Below are 19,040 nucleotides of genomic sequence, written 5' to 3'. Positions count from 1 at the left end.
ATATATATATATATATATATATATATATATATATATATATATATATAATTTATTGAAAACCACTACTACATTCAAAACTAGTTCTGGGGATTAACTCAAGATCATAATGGTTTTAAAAGAATCATGGAAAAAATAATAAAATACTTTAAAATGTATTGAAATTAAAATGTCTGAAGGAGGAAGAGAGAAAAACATAGCTAACAAAAAATTAAAAAATAAAAATAAATAAAATAAAAAAATCTGACAGTAAAGAAAAAATAGTGAGTAATACATAACTCACATTTTAAACGCCAAATAACTGACGGTTACAGACATTGCTAAGCGGATTACCATTTTATCCTTTTTTTAATAAAACAAATTTGAAACTGTATCAAAATTTTTATTTATAAAAAAAAATTATGAGCGATTGCTTTTTTCAATGCCTTTCTGGGAGAGCACCAGAATATGTCAGATGGAGAGAGGATCCTCTGTGACCGGGGCATCTGTGGTTAGGGTGGCAGGAGAGTGAATCGGATGACTGCACATATTTCCTAACTAATGAGATTATACCACTACATAAAAATATTGCATCTTTGCCTAACATAATTCTAGAACAGTGTTTCATAAAGGAGAAGCATTATCCAAAACTCTTAAATACCAACATTGGTCTGCAAGAAGCATCCTTCATACCTCAAGTATATTTTATCAGAAAGACTTCTGAAATAAACCAAAGCTACATACTTTTATTTAACCAACTGGATGCCAGAGAGGACTGGAACGCATTACGTAGCACCTTGCTGCAGTCCACTAGCTCCCGTGGCGGTATGCCTTTTGGCAAAATGTAGAAAAGGATTGACAGTACAATAAAATAGTTTCCTCAATACCTTTGATAATCAACAACTTGGGAAATACTTTGGTTAGAAATTAGATTGACTTAAGAAAAGATCAGCAAACAAGAAATTTAGCTGGATGCGCTCACAACATTCAGGGAAAGTGGGCATGGTGCAAGCCAAAAGGTTGCTTTGTCTACGGCTAGGATAAATATATTAGTGTTTTGATGAATTACAATGCATATGGCCACAAGCATTTTTCCCCCAGTTGCAAAATGGACAGATCTTACAGGTAGATATTTAAGAACTACAGATAACCCCTTTTCAAAACAAGTTGAGCTTATTTTTAAAGCAAAAATAAAAGGGTTTGTTCTTGATGCATATAAAGAATAAAATAATACAGCAGATTAGAAACCAAAATCTTAAAACAAAAATCAGACGTTCTGTAAATGTTCTCAAATTTAAGGATACCTTTTTGTTATGTCCTGTTGCTAGACACACGTGAATAGGAGAAAAAAATAAAATATATTTATATATATATATATATATATATATATATATATATAGTTAGTGTTAAAGGCAAAAAAACAGCAGATAACCAAATGGCTACCTCATCGCTGAACGGAAGTCCAATAACTTCCACATTTTTTCTGTAGTGTCTTTGAAAGCCTGCAATCTAGTGAGCACACGTTTGTATGAACACATATGAAAATTGTTAGGCAAATGAGAGGTGTCCCAGGTATCTTTATAACCTGTGTGGGGGCAGGCCATTTTGAGGAGTTTGTCTTAGAAAGAAATAAAAAAAAAAAAGTCTCCATGTCTTTGTTTCTTTGCTTAGAACAGCAGAGGTCCATCACCCTAACAAAGGTGATTGCAGACTATCAACTCCTACATACAACACTGGTTTGGAACTCACATCCCCCATCCTCCCCCTCAGGTGGGAGATTATTCATTAAGGTGGTACATATGGGGGTGGTGACCGATAGGGGGTCATGTTTTTGGGGCGTGACCCTTTACCTTCCATGGGTGCAGTAAAAGGTGGGGGAGGTTGGTAAGGGGGTGCATTAGGGTCCTCATCCCTTAGTGGAGTGTACTCCCCCAAACAGTCTTGGTTAAGAGGAATTGTCTCTGGCACATTCTGGTTAGGATACTCAGGAGGTGGAAGAGGAGCTTTTTCTTCCTTGAGAATCAACGGCATACTGGAGGAAGGAGGTGGTTTAGAGTCATCCAGTTCATCCGCAAAGATTATAGGCACACCTTTTTTGATAAAAGTTGCCTGGTCCTCTATGGTTAGCTTGCCTTTTCGTTTCTTGCGGTAACATATCATAGCTATGATACCAGCAATTAACAAAATGGCAGCCACTACCACAGCTGGAATTACTGTGTGAAGATAGACATCGTCCTCGCTGCGCCTCTGTAGATTACTATCTACGGCTACGGTTGGTGCTACTGCAGTTGGTATTTGTATTTCCGTTTTCATAGGTATAGACTTAAAGATTTTATGTTTACAGCTCCCAGTGAATGATAGTGAAATATTATTAAGTTTGAAGTCTGGTTCCATGGCATTGGTGAAATGTGGCCGTGGATTGCCTCGTTCATCATAGATCTTTTTTCCCATTGATTCTATTTGCTCTACTGGACATGGATCCACAGGGAAGGAGTTGTTTGCCCATTCCACAATAATAGACCCTTTTGTGATGTTGTACAAAGTAATTGAGCTGCTATTCCGATCACCAAATGCAAAAGCAATTTTCTTAACCAATTGTATTTTCTTATTAATATCATTGATTACAGAGTTGTGGTCGCCATCAAATTTAGCATTGAACTTAACTGGGGATTGGGCTTTTTGGAAGAGATTACGAACTTTAATTTCCAAAGCATCCACAGCACTGCGACCCCCTTTGTCTGTAGCTTTTAAATAATACTCATGGTCTCCCACATGACTATAATCTGGCATACCATACATAACTTGACTAGTACTGTTGAGAATCACCCACATTTTATCACCAGCAGTTGGTTTTTTCCTGGGCTCCAATGTAAGCCTCAGATTATCAGTAGTACCATCTTCCTTGTCATAAAATGTGTCAGGTGGAATTTTAACTTCAAAGTATGTTCCCACCCATGCAATAACCTTATCAATGTGATTTGTTAGTTCAGGGTCGGTGTTAGGAATTCCACTGGTAGATGTCCGTACACGGCTTGGAGACGTGGTTTCAATCTTTGTAGTTGGTGCTTTGGTAGTGACGTGTGGCTTGGGCCGGGGAGTTTTTGTTCTCCTGGTAGGTTTCTTTGTTGTTGTTGTTGAAGAGTCTGTTGTGGGTGGTGTGGCTGGTTTCATGGTCGTCACTCTTGGCCTCTTTGTAGTGGCCGATGGAGGTGTAACTACAGCAGTTGGCTCTAGATATCCAGGTTTGGTCATTGTTGGACGAATTTGACCTGGTGTCAAACTGGTTGTTTCCAGCTTTGTTGGGTGGATAGGACCCAAAGTTGGAGTGTGAAAAATTGCTCTGGTCCGAATTGTAATTGTTGGTTTTCCTGGCAGCGGAACCGGTTCCCGGACTGGAGGAGCAGTTGTATCTGTAGGAGGTGCAATGGCTGGTGAAGTCGGAGTAGGAACAATTCTCACAGGAGGATCATGAACAGCAGTGGTTGGGGGTCCAATAGCAGTAACTGGAGTTGGTGTAGCATAGATTTGCCTTCGCATCCTCTTTGGCAAATGAGGCTTCTTGTTTGCAATGTGCCAGCCAACTACAGGGTAACCAAGATGAGCAGACATTGTTCCTTGTTTTGCAGGTACTTCAACAGAACTAATATTTGGAACACTGTTCTGATCCAGTGAACAACCAAGTTTCCATGATAGCAAAGCTCCATTTTCAACTACTTTTTTAGCATTTCCAGGCCCAGCCATGAAAGCAGACATGTCAAATAGTCTATTGTTAACAACGGGAACTAATTTCATATGATGAAATTCTACCTTAGAGAAGTCTCTCATTCGGTTTACAAGATCCACTCTCTGCTTTGGTGTCATTTTTGTCAAGTCTGCATCCAAAATTACAGTAAGAATAGTGACAGGTTCATCAGTTCCGCATACAAAAGGAGCAGCTTCATTTGTTTCCTGTCCTGCTACTCGTATAGACTGTGGTTCATTATGGTCCTCAGGGTGAACCTCAATAGAAAAAACGTCTGAAGCTTGTGGTATATGGCTTCCATTGGGCGCAGTCTGTAAAATGGTCACCAAAATATCATATACTCCTTTGTCACCATCAAGAGGAAGACCTTCTAGGACAGACAGATCCCAGTGTAACCAGGGAGGTAAGATAGCCTTTCCCACTTGAGATATCTACAAAGAAATAAAAGAAAAGATTATTAAGGATAAATAATACATTTATAAAGCTGCCATTTACAAACCATTAGAACAGTCACGTACATGTGTGTGACGTTGTTAATCATCAACATTTATATTTATAAATAACATGGATCTTGACAAATCCTAGGAGCCAGGGTAAGATGGTTCCTTAAAGGGATAGAAAGGTCAAAATTTAAAATGTGAATGGGTACTTTTCAATTTTAAATAGAAGCATTTTAGCAATATACTTCCATTAGCAAAGATGCTTCTAGTATAAGTTATTACTATTTTTCAGTGGCATACGCACATATGTTGTGAGGGCCAATGCACCAGTATTCAAACTCAGAGAGCTTGCAGTGGGCTATTCAATAGAATATACTCCAGTATAGAAACTTTCAGTATAGGTTGGGATACCACAGGCTAAATCAGCTATTTCAAATGCCAAAATAGGGGTAAAGGAGCTACTTATAAACAATTTAAAACACTCCAGCAGGTAAAATGAATCATTTGGAACAATTTAAAGGAGAGAACATTTTTGGGTGAACTGTCCCTTTAAAATTGAAATGCACACAATTTCGGCCTTTCTATACTTTTAAAAAGGACATTAAAAATACTAAAATTAATGCATAACAGCAATACATATATATACACACACACACACACACATACACATCCTGCAAAAGGATCACATTTGTAAATTATGGTAGGAACAAACCTATATAAAGCTCTTAAAAGTTAAACACATACATTTCCTTAGAGTGCGGTAAAACTATTTTACGCCATTGAACTAACACACCTGACATCTATAAAACTGAAAACGTTATTAAAAATATTGATTGCTCTAATTGAAGACGATTACCGTTAGACCATTATTGATTGCAGACACAAGTGAAAGCCCTCCAAGGCAGTCCCCCCCAGCCTTTTGGATGATTATAAAAACACACTATAGATTAAAATAATATTGCTGTCAGAAACAAAGAATTCAGGACTGGAGAGGATTACATATCTATCTATCTTTCTGGTGCCAGTAAAGGATTGTGGTGCATTTGGTTTGGTGTAGATAAACCTCAGAGTTTGGAAACAGGTAGTAGTTGAGGAACCATTTTTCTGAGTAAGGAGACCAGAAGAACCTAGATTGTGTAAATCTCTGCTTCCTCATTCTACAATTGTCCGAGTTAAAGGGACAGTCAACACAAACATTGTAATTGTTTAAAAAGATAGACAACGCCTTTACTACCCATTCCCCAGCTCTGCACAACCAACATTGTTATATTCATATACTTTATAACCTTTAAGCCTCTAAATCTCTGCCTGTTTCTAAGCCATTAAAGACAGCCTGTTATCCCATGATGTTTTATTTGTTTTTCCCAACAGGGGAGTGAGTGCTAGTTCATTTGAGCCATATAGATAACATTGTGCTTATGTACATGGGGTTGTGGCAGACACTGCACTAATTGGATAAAATGCAAGTCAATAGATAATAAAAAAAAGTCATGTAATCAGGGGGCTGTCTCAGGGGGCTGTCAGAAGAGGATTAGAACAAGGTAATCACAGAGGTAAAAAGTATATCAATATAACAGCCTGTAGAAACCACCACCACCTACACTAAAATATGAATATCATTCGATAGAATAGCTATGTAAATAGGAGGCAACAAGACTGATTAAAGGGACACTGAACCCAATTTTTTTTCTTTTGCGATTCAGATAGAGCATGCAATTTTAAGCAACTTTCTAGTTTACTCGTATTATCAAATTTTCTTCATTCTTTTTGTATCTTTATTTGAAATGCAAGAATGTAAGTTTAGATGCCGGCCTATTTTTGTTGAACACACTGTTGTTCTTGCTGATTGGTGGATAAATTCACCCACCAATAAACAAGGGCTTTCCATGGGTCTGAACCAAAAAAATAGCTTAGATGCCTTCTTTTTCAAATAAAGAAAGCAAGAGAACGAAGAAAAAACAAATTTATGCTTACCTGATAAATTTATTTCTCTTGTAGTGTATCCAGTCCACGGATCATCCATTACTTGTGGGATATTCTCCTTCCCAACAGGAAGTTGCAAGAGGATCACCCACAGCAGAGCTGCTATATAGCTCCTCCCCTAACTGTCATATCCAGTCATTCGACCGAAAACAAACAGAGAAAGGAGAAACCATAGGGTGCAGTGGTGACTGTAGTTTAATTAAAATTTAGACCTGCCTTAAAAGGACAGGGCGGCCGTGGACTGGATACACTACAAGAGAAATAAATTTAGCAGGTAAGCATAAATTATGTTTTCTCTTGTTAAGTGTATCCAGTCCATGGATCATCCATTACTTGTGGGATACCAATAGCAAAGCTAAAGTACACGGATGATGGGAGGGACAAGGCAGGATTAAGCGGAAGGAACCACTGCCTGAAGAACCTTTCTCCCAAACACAGCCTCCGAAGAAGCAAAAGTATCAAATTTGTAAAATTTTGAAAACGTGTGAAGCAAAGACCAAGTCGCAGCCTTGCAAATCTGTTCAACAGAGGCCTCATTTTTGAAGGCCCAGGTGGAAGCCACAGCTCTAGTAGAATGAGCTGTAATCCTTTCAGGGAGCTGCTGTCCAGCAGTCTCATAGGCTAGGCTTATTACTCTCCGAAGCCAAAAGGAAAGAGAGGTTGCCGAAGCTTTTTGACCTCTCCTCTGTCCAGAGTAAACGACAAACAGGAAAGATGTTTGACGAAAATCCTTAGTAGCTTGTAAGTAAAACTTCAAGGCATGGACTACGTCCAGATTATGTAAAAGACATTCCTTCTTTGAATAAGGATTAGGGCACAACGATGGAACAACAATCTCTTGATTGATATTCTTGTTAGAAACCACCTTAGGTAAAAACCCAGGTTTGGTACGCAGAACTACCTTATCTGCATGAAAAATCAGATAGGGAGAATCACATTGTAAGGCAGATAGCTCAGAGACTCTCCGAGCCGAGGAAATAGCCATCAAAAACAGAACTTTCCAAGATAAAAGTTTGATATCAATGGAATGAAGGGGTTCAAACGGAACTCCTTGAAGAACCTTAAGAACCAAGTTTAAGCTCCACAGGGGAGCAACAGGTTTAAACACAGGCTTAAATCTAACCAAAGCCCTGGACGTCTGGAACCTCTGCCAGATGCTTGTGCAAAAGAATAGACAGAGCAGAAATCTGTCCCTTTAAGGAACTAGCTGATAATCCTTTGTCCAAGCCCTCTTGGAGAAAAGACAATATTCTAGGAATCCTAACTTTACTCCATGAGTAAGTCTTGGATTCACACCAATAAAGATATTTACTCCATATCTTGTGGTAGATTTTCCTGGTAACAGGCTTTCGTGTCTGTATTAAAGTATCAATGACTGACTCGGAGAAGCCACGCTTTGATAGAATCAAGCGTTCAATCTCCATGCAGTCAGTCTCAGAGAAATTAGATTTGGATGATTGAAAGGACCTTGTATCAGAAGGTCCTGTCTTAGAGGCAGAGTCCATGGTGGAAAGGATGACATGTCCACTAGGTCTGCATACCAAGTCCTGCGTGGCCACGCAGGTGCTATCAGAATCACAGATGCTCTCTCCTGTTTGATTTTGGCAATCAGTCGAGGGAGCAGAGGAAACGGTGGAAACACATAAGCCAGGTTGAAGAATCAAGGCGCTGCTAGAGCATCTATCAGCGTCGCTTCTGGGTCCCTGGACCTGGATCCGTAACAAGGAAGCTTGGCGTTCTGGCGAGACACCATGAGATCCAACTCTGGTTTGCCCAAACGATGAATCAATTGAGCAAACACCTCCGGATGGAGTTCCCACTCCCCCGGATGGAAAGTCTGACGACTTAGAAAATCCGCCTCCCAGTTCTCTACGCCTGGGATATGGATTGCTGACAGGTGGCAAGAGTGGTACTCTGCCCAGTGAATTATATTTGAGAATTCTAACATCGCTAGGGAACTCCTGGTTCCCCCTTCATGGTTGATGTAAGCCACAGTCGTGATGTTGTCCGACTGAAATCTGATGAACCTCAGTGTTGCTAACTGAGGCCAAGCCAGAAGAGCATTGAATATCGCTCTTAACTCCAGAATATTTATTGGAAGGAGTTTCTCCTCCTGAGTCCACGATCCCTGTGCCTTCAGGGAATTCCAGACTGCACCCCAACCTAGAAGGCTGGCATCTGTTGTTACAATTGTCCAATCTGGCCTGCGAAAGGTCATACCCTTGGAGAGGTGTACCCGAGACAACCACCAGAGAAGAGAATCTCTGGTCTCTTGATCCAGATTTAGCAGAGGGGACAAATCTGTGTAATCCCCATTCCACTGACTCAGCATGCATAATTGCAGCGGTCTGAGATGAAGGCGCGCAAATGGCACTATGTCCATTGCCGCTACCATTAAGCCGATTACCTCCATACACTGAGCTACTGAAGAACACGGCAAGCATTTAGAAGTTTTGATAACCTGGACTCCGTCAGGTAAATTTTCATTTCTACAGAATCTATAAGAGTCTCTAAGAAGGAGACTCTTGTGAGTGGGGATAGAGAACTCTTTTCCTCGTTCACTTTCCACCAGTGCGACCTCAGAAATGCCAGAACTATCTCTGTATGAGACTTGGCAACTTGAAAGCTTGACGCCTGTATCAGGATGTCGTCTAGATACGGTGCCACCGCTATGCCTCGCGGTCTTAGAACTGCCAGAAGTGAGCCCAGAACCTTTGTAAAGATTCTCGGGGCTGTAGCCATCCCGAAGGGAAGAGCTACAAATTGGTAATGCCTGTCTAGAAAGGCAAACCTTAGAAACCGATGATGATCTTTGTGAATCGGTATGTGAAGGTAGGCATCCTTTAAGTCCACTGTGGTCATGTACTGACCTTCTTGGATCATGGGTAGGATGGTCCGAATAGTTTCCATTTTGAAAGATGGAACTCTGAGGAATTTAAGATCTTTAGATCCAAAATTGGTCTGAAGGTTCCCTCTTTTTTGGGAACCACAAACAGATTTGAATAAAAACCCTGTCCTTGTTCCGTCCGCGGAACTGGATGGATCACTCCCATAACTAGGAGGTCTTGCACACAGCGTAGGAATGCCTCTTTCTTTATCTGATTTGCAGATAGCCTTGAAAGATGAAATCTCCCTTGTGGAGGGGAAGCTTTGAAGTCCAGAAGATATCCATGAGATATGATCTCCAACGCCCAGGGATCCTGAACATCTCTTGCCCATGCCTGGGCGAAGAGAGAAAGTCTGCCCCCTACTAGATCCGTCGCCGGATAGGGGGCCGTTCCTTCCTGCTGTCTTAGAGGCAGCAGCAGGCTTTCTGGCCTGCTTGCCTTTGTTCCAGGACTGGTTAGGTTTCCAGGCCTGCTTAGATTGAGCAAAAGTTCCCTCTTGTTTTGAAGCGGAGGAAGTTGATGCTGCACCTGCCTTGAAATTTCGAAAGGCACGAAAATTAGACTGTTTGGCCTTTGCTTTGGCCCTGTCCTGAGGAAGGGTGTGACCCTTACCTCCAGTAATGTCAGCAATAATTTCCTTCAAACCAGGCCCGAATAAGGTCTGCCCCTTGAAAGGAATGTTGAGTAATTTAGACTTAGAAGTCACGTCAGCTGACCAGGATTTAAGCCATAGCGCCCTACACGCTTGGATGGCGAATCCGGAATTCTTAGCCGTTAGTTTAGTCAAATGAACAATGGCATCAGAAACAAATGAGTTAGCTAGTGTTCTAAGCTTGTCAATAATTTCAGTCAATGGAGCTGTATGGATGGCCTCTTCCAGGGCCTCAAACCAGAATGCCGCCGCGGCCGTGACAGGCGCAATGCATGCAAGGGGCTGTAAAATAAAACCTTGTTGAATAAACATTTTCTTAAAGTGAAGGTAAAGTTTTTAGTTTATGGAGCCTGTATTCTATTATTGATCTACTATATACTATGATCGCTAATTTTTTTTTTAATATTTGTATATATATATTAGTGTATTCTAAACACTTTATATTACTTTCTCGGCCGGTCTTCGCTCCTCCCTCCATTGATTTCCTGGTTTTTGACTATATTACATACAGAGCGGTCCCACCCGCTCTGTACGTAATACAAAAGCGCGTTCCCGATTTCTGGACCACTTGCGCATGCGCACCATTCACCGTTCATTCCATTTGCGCCTGCGTGACAGTAAAATTGTAAATAGAGACTACATAGCCTTATGAATCCTTATCTCGCATGCGCTAAACTGGAACGAGCGTTGAGAATAAAAGAAAGGAAGTGAATGCAACGCATGCGCATAGAGAACAGTAATGCGGTGACGTAATATGACGGCCGCCTAACGGCCAGTGTTTCAATTGGCTAGTAGAAAAACGTGACCGGGCTTAGAAAGAAAAAGAGAAAAACGGGTTGTTTTAGCAGTGTTCTGAATTGGATAAAGAAACGGTAAATAATAAATAAATATAGCGATTCTAACAATTTGATGAATTAAAGTCCCATTTATTTTTAGATTATTTACAGGGGGAAAAGTATAATGCATGACACTTTACCTTCACTTTAAGGTAACCCTCCAATTTATTATCCATTAGATCTGAAAAAGCAGAACTGTCCTCAACCAGGATAGTAGTACGCTTTGCTAAAGTAGAAACTGCTTCCTCCACCTTAGGGACCGTCTGCCATAAGTCCCGTGTAGTGGCGTCTATTGGAAACATTTTTCTAAATATAGGAGGTGGGGAAAAGGGCACACTGGGTCTATCCCACTCCTTGCTAATAATTTCTGTAAGCCTTTTAGGTATAGGAAAAACATCAGTACACACCGGTACCGCATAGTATTTATCCAGCCTACACAATTTCTCTGGTACTGCAACTGTGTTACAGTCATTCAGAGCAGCTAATACCTCCCCAAGCAACACACGGAGGTTCTCAAGCTTAAATTTAAAATTAGAAATCTCTGAATCAGGTTTCCCCGAATCAGAGATGTCACCCACAGACTGAAGCTCTCCGTCCTCATGATCTGCATATTGTGACGCAGTATCAGACATGGCCCTTACAGCATCTGCGCGCTCTGTATTTCTCCTAACCCCAGAGCAATCGCGCTTGCCTCTTAATTCAGGCAACCTGGATAATACCTCTGACAGGGTATTATTCATGATTGCAGCCATGTCCTGCAAGGTAATCGCTATGGGCGTCCCTGATGTAATTGGCACCATATTAGCGTGCATCCCCACACGTGTGGAGAGTTAGTCGGCATAACTTCCCCCTCGTCAGAATCTTCTGGTGATATTTCTTTTATAGTTAAAGACTGATCTTTACTGTTTAAGGTGAAATCAATACATTTAGTACACATTCTCCTATGGGGCTCCACCACGGCTTTCAAACATAATGAACAAGTAGTTTCCTCTGTGTCAGACATGTTTAAACAGACTAGCAAGCTTGGAAAACACTTTAAACAAGTTTACAAGCAATATAAAAAATGTTACTGCATCTTTAAGAAACACAAATTTTGTCAAAATTTGAAATAACAGTGAAAAAAGGCAGTTACACTAACAAAATTTCTTCTGTTATGTGTGATCAGTCCACGGGTCATCATTACTTCTGGGATATAACTCCTCCCCAACAGGAAATGCAAGAGGATTCACCCAGCAGAGCTGCATATAGCTCCTCCCCTCTACGTCAGTCCCAGTCATTCTCTTGCACCCAACGACTAGATAGGATGTGTGAGAGGACTATGGTGATTATACTTAGTTTTTATGACTTCAATCAAAAGTTTGTTATTTTACAATAGCACCGGAGCGTGTTATTACTTCTCTGGCAGAGTTTGAGGAAGAATCTACCAGAGTTTTTTACTATGATTTTAACCGGAGTAGTTAAGATCATATTGCTGTTCTCGGCCATCTGAGGGAGGTAAAAGCTTCAGATCAGGGGACAGCGGGCAGATGAATCTGCATTGAGGTATGTAGCAGTTTTTATTTTCTGAATGGAATTGATGAGAAAATCCTGCCATACCGTTATAATGACATGTATGTATACATTTCAGTATTCTGGGGATGGTATTTCACCGGAACTACTCTGTTAAAAGTCACTAATCCTTTTAATAAGTATTTATCATGTTAAACGTTTTTGCTGGAATGTAGAATCGTTTACATTTCTGAGGTACTGAGTGAATAAATATTTGGGCATTATTTTCCACTTGGCAGTTGTTTGCTTTTAATTGTGACAGTTTCGTTTCTCTTCACTGCTGTGTGTGAGAGGGAGGGGCCGTTTTTGGCGCTCTTTGCTACGCATCAAAAATTTCCAGTCAGCTACTCTTATATTTCCTGCATGATCCGGTTCATCTCTGACAGATCTCAGGGGTCTTCAAACTTCTTTGGAGGGAGGTAGATTCTCTCAGCAGAGCTGTGAGAATTTTATATTGACTGTGAATAAAAACGTTGCTCTGTAATTTTTTATGTCAAATTTAATTATTGTTATTTTACTAATGGGAACAAACCTTTACTAAAAGTTGTGTTGTTTTAAAGTTTGATGCTATAACTGTTTTTTCAGTTCATTATTTCAACTGTCATTTAATCGTTTAGTACCTCTTTGAGGCACAGTACGTTTTTGCTAAAAAAGATTATAACCAAGTTGCAAGTTTATTGCTAGTGTGTTAAACATGTCTGACTCAGAGGAAGATATCTGTGTCATTTGTTCCAATGCCAAGGTGGAGCCCAATAGAAATGTATGTACTAACTGTATTGATGCTACTTTAAATAAAAGTCAATCTGTACAATTTGAACAAATTTCACCAAACAGCGAGGGGAGAGTTATGCCGACTAACTCGCCTCACGCGGCAGTACCTGCATCTCCCGCCCGGGAGGTGCGTGATATTATGGCGCCTAGTACATCTGGGCGACCATTACAGATAACATTACAAGATATGGCTACTGTTATGACTGAAGTTTTGTCTAAATTACCAGAACTAAGAGGCAAGCGTGATCACTCTGGGGTGAGAACAGAGTGCGCTGACAATACTAGGGTCATGTCTGATACTGCGTCACAGCTTGCAGAGCATGAGGACGGAGAGCTTCATTCTGTGGGTGACGGTTCTGATCCAAACAGATTGGATTCAGATATTTCAAATTTTAAATTTAAATTGGAGAACCTCCGTGTATTACTAGGGGAGGTTTTAGCAGCTCTCAATGATTGTAACACCGTTGCAATACCAGAGAAATTGTGTAGGTTGGATAAATACTTTGCGGTACCGGCGAGTACTGACGTTTTTCCTATACCTAAGAGACTAACTGAAATTGTTACTAAGGAGTGGGATAGACCCGGTGTGCCGTTCTCACCCCCTCCAATATTTAGAAAGATGTTTCCAATAGACGCCACCACTCGGGACTTATGGCAAACGGTCCCTACGGTGGAGGGAGCAGTTTCTACTTTAGCTAAGCGTACCACTATCCCGGTGGAGGATAGCTGTGCTTTTTCAGATCCAATGGATAAAAAATTAGAGGGTTACCTTAAGAAAATGTTTGTTCAACAAGGTTTTATATTGCAACCCCTTGCATGTATCGCGCCGATTACGGCTGCGGCAGCATTTTGGATTGAGTCTCTGGAAGAGAACCTTAGTTCATCTACGCTAGACGACATTACGGACAGGCTTAGAGTCCTTAAACTAGCTAATTCATTCATTTCGGAGGCCGTAGTACATTTAACCAAACTTACGGCTAAGAACTCAGGATTCGCCATCCAGGCACGTAGGGCGCTGTGGCTAAAATCCTGGTCAGCTGATGTTACTTCTAAGTCCAAATTACTTAATATACCTTTCAAGGGGCAGTCTTTATTTGGGCCCGGTTTGAAAGAAATTATCGCTGACATTACAGGAGGTAAGGGCCACGCCCTACCTCAAGACAAAGCCAAAGCTAAGGCTAGACAGTCTAATTTTCGTCCCTTTCGGAATTTCAAAACAGGAGCAGCATCAACCTCCACTGCACCAAAACAGGAGGGAGCTGTTGCTCGTTACAGGCAAGGCTGGAAACCTAACCAGTCCTGGAACAAGGGCAAGCAGGCCAGGAAACCTGCTGCTGCCCCAAAGACAGCATGAACCGAGAGCCCTCGATCCGGGACCGGATCTAGTGGGGGGCAGACTTTCTCTCTTCGCCCAGGCCTGGGCAAGAGATGTTCAGGATCCCTGGGCGCTAGAGATCATATCTCAGGGATACCTTCTAGACTTCAAATTATCTCCCCCAAGAGGGAGATTTCATCTGTCAAGGTTGTCAACAAACCAGATAAAGAAAGAAGCGTTTCTACGCTGTGTACAAGATCTGTTATTAATGGGAGTGATCCATCCGGTTCCGCGGTCGGAACAAGGACAAGGGTTCTACTCAAACCTGTTTGTGGTTCCCAAAAAAGAGGGAACTTTCAGGCCAATCTTAGATTTAAAGATTCTAAACAAATTCCTAAGAGTTCCATCGTTCAAAATGGAAACTATTCGGACAATCTTACCCATGATCCAAAAGGGTCAGTACATGACCACAGTGGATTTAAAAGATGCTTACCTTCACATACCGATTCACAAAGATCATCACCGGTACCTAAGGTTTGCCTTCTTAGACAGGCACTACCAGTTTGTAGCTCTTCCATTCGGATTGGCTACGGCTCCAAGAATCTTCACAAAGGTTCTGGGTGCCCTTCTGGCGGTACTAAGACCGCGAGGGATTTCGGTAGCTCCGTATCTAGACGACATTCTAATACAAGCTTCAAGCTTTCAAACTGCCAAGTCTCATACAGAGTTAGTTCTGGCATTTCTAAGGTCGCATGGATGGAAAGTGAACGAAAAGAAGAGTTCTCTTTTTCCTCTCACAAGAGTTCCATTCTTGGGGACTCTTATAGATTCTGTAGAAATGAAGATTTACCTGACAGAAGACAGGTTAACAAAGCTTCTAAATGCATGCCGTGTCCTTCATTCCATTCAACACCCGTCAGTAGCTCAATGCATGGAGGTGATCGGCTTAATGGTAGCGGCAATGGACATAGTACCTTTTGCACGCCTACACCTCAGACCGCTGCAATTGTGCATGCTAAGTCAGTGGAATGGGGATTACTCAGATTTGTCCCCTACTCTGAATCTGAATCAAGAGACCAGAAATTCTCTTCTATGGTGGCTTTATCGGCCACACCTGTCCAGGGGGATGCCATTCAGCAGGCCAGACTGGACAATTGTAACAACAGACGCCAGCCTACTAGGTTGGGGCGCTGTCTGGAATTCTCTGAAGGCTCAGGGACTATGGAATCAGGAGGAGAGTCTCCTTCCAATAAACATTCTGGAATTGAGAGCAGTTCTCAATGCCCTTCTGGCTTGGCCCCAATTAACAACTCGGGGGTTCATCAGGTTTCAGTCGGACAACATCACGACTGTAGCTTACATCAACCATCAGGGAGGGACAAGAAGCTCCCTAGCAATGATGGAAGTATCAAAGATAATTCGCTGGGCAGAGTCTCACTCTTGCCACCTGTCAGCAATCCACATCCCGGGAGTGGAGAACTGGGAGGCGGATTTTTTTGAGTCGCCAGACTTTTCATCCGGGGGAGTGGGAACTTCATCCGGAGGTCTTTGCCCAAATACTTCGACGTTGGGGCAAACCAGAGATAGATCTCATGGCGTCTCGCCAGAACGCCAAACTTCCTCACTACGGGTCCAGATCCAGGGATCCGGGAGCGGTTCTGATAGATGCTTTGACAGCACCTTGGAACTTCGGGATGGCTTATGTGTTTCCACCCTTCCCGCTGCTTCCTCGATTGATTGCCAAAATCAAACAGGAGAGAGCATCAGTGATTCTAATAGCGCCTGCATGGCCACGCAGGACTTGGTATGCAGATCTAGTGGACATGTCATCCTGTCCGCCTTGGTCTCTACCTCTAAGACAGGACCTTCTGATACAGGGTCCATTCAGACATCAAAATCTAACTTCTCTGAAGCTGACTGCTTGGAAATTGAACGCTTGATTTTATCAAAACGTGGTTTTTCTGAGTCGGTTATTGATACCCTGATACAGGCTAGGAAGCCTGTTACCAGAAAGATTTACCATAAAATATGGCGTAAATACCTATACTGGTGCGAATCCAAACGTTACTCCTGGAGTAAGGTTAGGATCCCTAGGATATTGTCCTTTCTACAAGAAGGTTTAGAAAAGGGTTTATCAGCTAGTTCATTAAAGGGACAGATTTCAGCTCTGTCCATCTTGTTACACAGGCGTCTGTCAGAAAATCCAGACGTCCAGGCCTTTTGTCAGGCTTTAGCTAGGATCAAGCCTGTGTTTAAAGCTGTTGCTCCGCCATGGAGTTTAAACTTAGTTCTTAACGTTTTACAGGGTGTTCCGTTTGAACCCCTTCATTCCATTGATATAAAATTGTTATCTTGGAAAGTTCTGTTTTTAATGGCTATTTCCTCGGCTCGAAGAGTCTCTGAGTTATCAGCTTTACATTGTGATTCTCCTTATCTGATTTTTCACTCAGACAAGGTAGTTCTGCGTACTAAACCTGGGTTCTTACCTAAGGTAGTCACTAACAGGAATATCAATCAAGAGATTGTTGTTCCATCCTTGTGTCCAAATCCTTCTTCAAAGAAGGAACGTCTTCTACACAATCTGGATGTAGTTCGTGCCCTCAAGTTCTACTTGCAGGCAACTAAAGATTTTCGCCAAACTTCTTCCCTGTTTGTCGTTTATTCTGGACAGAGGAGAGGTCAAAAAGCTTCTGCTACCTCTCTCTCTTTTTGGCTTCGTAGCATAATACGTTTAGCCTATGAGACTGCTGGACAGCAGCCTCCTGAAAGAATTACAGCTCACTCCACTAGAGCTGTGGCTTCCACTTGGGCCTTTAAGAATGAGGCCTCTGTTGAACAGATTTGCAAGGCTGCAACTTGGTCTTCGCTTCATACTTTTTCCAAATTTTACAAATTTGACACTTTTGCTTCTTCGGAGGCTATTTTTGGGAGAAAGGTTCTTCAGGCAGTGGTTCCTTCTGTATAATGAGCCTGCCTATCCCTCCCGTCATCCGTGTACTTTTGCTTTGGTATTGGTATCCCAGAAGTAATGATGACCCGTGGACTGATCACACATAACAGAAGAAAACATAATTTATGCTTACCTGATAAATTCCTTTCTTCTGTTGTGTGATCAGTCCACGGCCCGCCCTGTTTTAAGGCAGGTAAATATCTTTTAAATTATACTCCAGTCACCACTTCACCCTTGGTTACTCCTTTCTCGTTGATTCTTGGTCGAATGACTGGGACTGACGTAGAGGGGAGGAGCTATATGCAGCTCTGCTGGGTGAATCCTCTTGCATTTCCTGTTGGGGAGGAGTTATATCCCAGAAGTAATGATGACCCGTGGACTGATCACACAACAGAAGAAAGGAATTTATCAGGTAAGCATAAATTATGTTTTTTACAGTGTATGTAACAAGTCAGCAGAGCATTGCACCCACTTGCAAATGGATGATTAACCCCTTAATACCCAAAACTGAATAATAAAAGACAAAAACGTTTTTTCAAACAGTCACAACAACTGCCACAGCTCTACTGTGGCTTTTTACCTCCCTCAAAAACGACTTTGAAGCCTTTTGAGCCATCCAGAGATGTCCTGGATCATGCAGGAAGAAGCTGAATGTCTGTCAGTATTTTTACCTGCACAGAAAAGCACTAAAAAAGGCCCCTCCCACTCATATTACAACAGTGGAAAGCCTAAGGAAACTGTTACTAGGCAAAATTCAAGCCAGCCATGTGGAAAAAAACTAGGCCCCAATAAGTTTTATCACCAAATACATATAAAAACGATTAAACATGCCAGCAAACGTTTTATATTACATTTTTATTTTTAAGCCTGATACCAGTCGCTATAACTGCATTTAAGGCTTTGCTTACATTAGTTCGGTATCAGCAGCATTTTCTATCAAATTCCATCCCTAGAAAAATATTAACTGCACATACCTTATTGCAGGAAAACCTGCACGCCATTCCCTCTCTGAAGTTACCTCACTCCTCAGAATATGTGAGAACAGCCATGGATCTTAGTTACTTCTGCTAAGATCATAGAAAACGCAGGCAGATTCTTCTTCTAAATACTGCCTGAGATAAACGGTACACTCCGGCACCATTTAAAAATAACAAACTTTTGATTGAAGAATAAACTAAGTATAAAACACCACACTCCTCTTACGACCTCCATCTTGGTTGAGGCTTGCAAGAGAATGACTGGATATGGCAGTTAGGGGAGGAGCTATATAGCAGCTCTGCTCTGGGTGATCCTCTTGCAACTTCCTGTTGGGAAGGAGAATATCCCACAAGTAATGGATGATCCGTGGACTGGATACACTTAACAAGAGAAATTGATAATAGGATTAAATTAGAAAGTTGCTTACATTTGCATGCTGAATCATGAAAGAAAAAAATTGGGTTCAGTGTCCCTGTAATCTACCAATGGGGGGGGGGGGGGGGGGTAGCAGAAAGACTGATTTTTGTATTTGAAATAGCCGGTTGTGTCCCTTAAATTAAATACAGTTTTTGTCATGTGGAATAAAGAGAAAGTGGGTCCTAACGGATAGAAAAACGTTGGCGTTTTGCAAATAAAAGGCACAAAAACGATGTAGCGTAGCAGATACTTTCCAAAGAGACCCACCGCCTAGGAATGTGCAAAACTAAAGTGCTCCTGGGACAACCGCAGCTAAATATAGCGCTCAGAAGAATCTGACATGTCTGCAATGTGACAGCACGGGGTATATTTAGTGTACACACACACCGTTCTGACCTTTTCAGTATAATACGGTTACATATCTGCTTCACATACTCCTACACTTAAAGCGTAGAGAGATTTCCACTCTCAGCACGGCACTCATTACTTACTGGTACATTAGAGATCATCTTACTAGCACTGTATTTAAATGTTTCAGCTGCCT

At 41.6% G+C, this 19,040-nt stretch overlaps 1 protein-coding gene across 1 annotated transcript in view; it reads right to left on the bottom strand.

Annotated features, from left to right (window-relative positions):
• Positions 1-358: 358 nt before the first annotated feature.
• DAG1 (dystroglycan 1) overlaps positions 359-19,040 on the bottom strand; it is a 60,449-nt gene continuing 41,767 nt past the window's right edge. Inside the window, exon 3 of the mRNA XM_053721125.1 lies at positions 359-4,149. Within this exon, the coding sequence (XP_053577100.1) occupies positions 1,762-4,149 (2,388 nt within the window). The 3' untranslated portion in view covers positions 359-1,761. The remainder of the gene's footprint in view (positions 4,150-19,040) is intronic.

Source organism: Bombina bombina, chromosome 7, assembly GCF_027579735.1.
Source record: "Bombina bombina isolate aBomBom1 chromosome 7, aBomBom1.pri, whole genome shotgun sequence".
Taxonomy (NCBI): domain Eukaryota; kingdom Metazoa; phylum Chordata; class Amphibia; order Anura; family Bombinatoridae; genus Bombina; species Bombina bombina.
The sequence above is the reverse complement of the archived record's forward strand: the minus strand, read 5'-3'. Positions and strand labels throughout refer to the sequence as shown.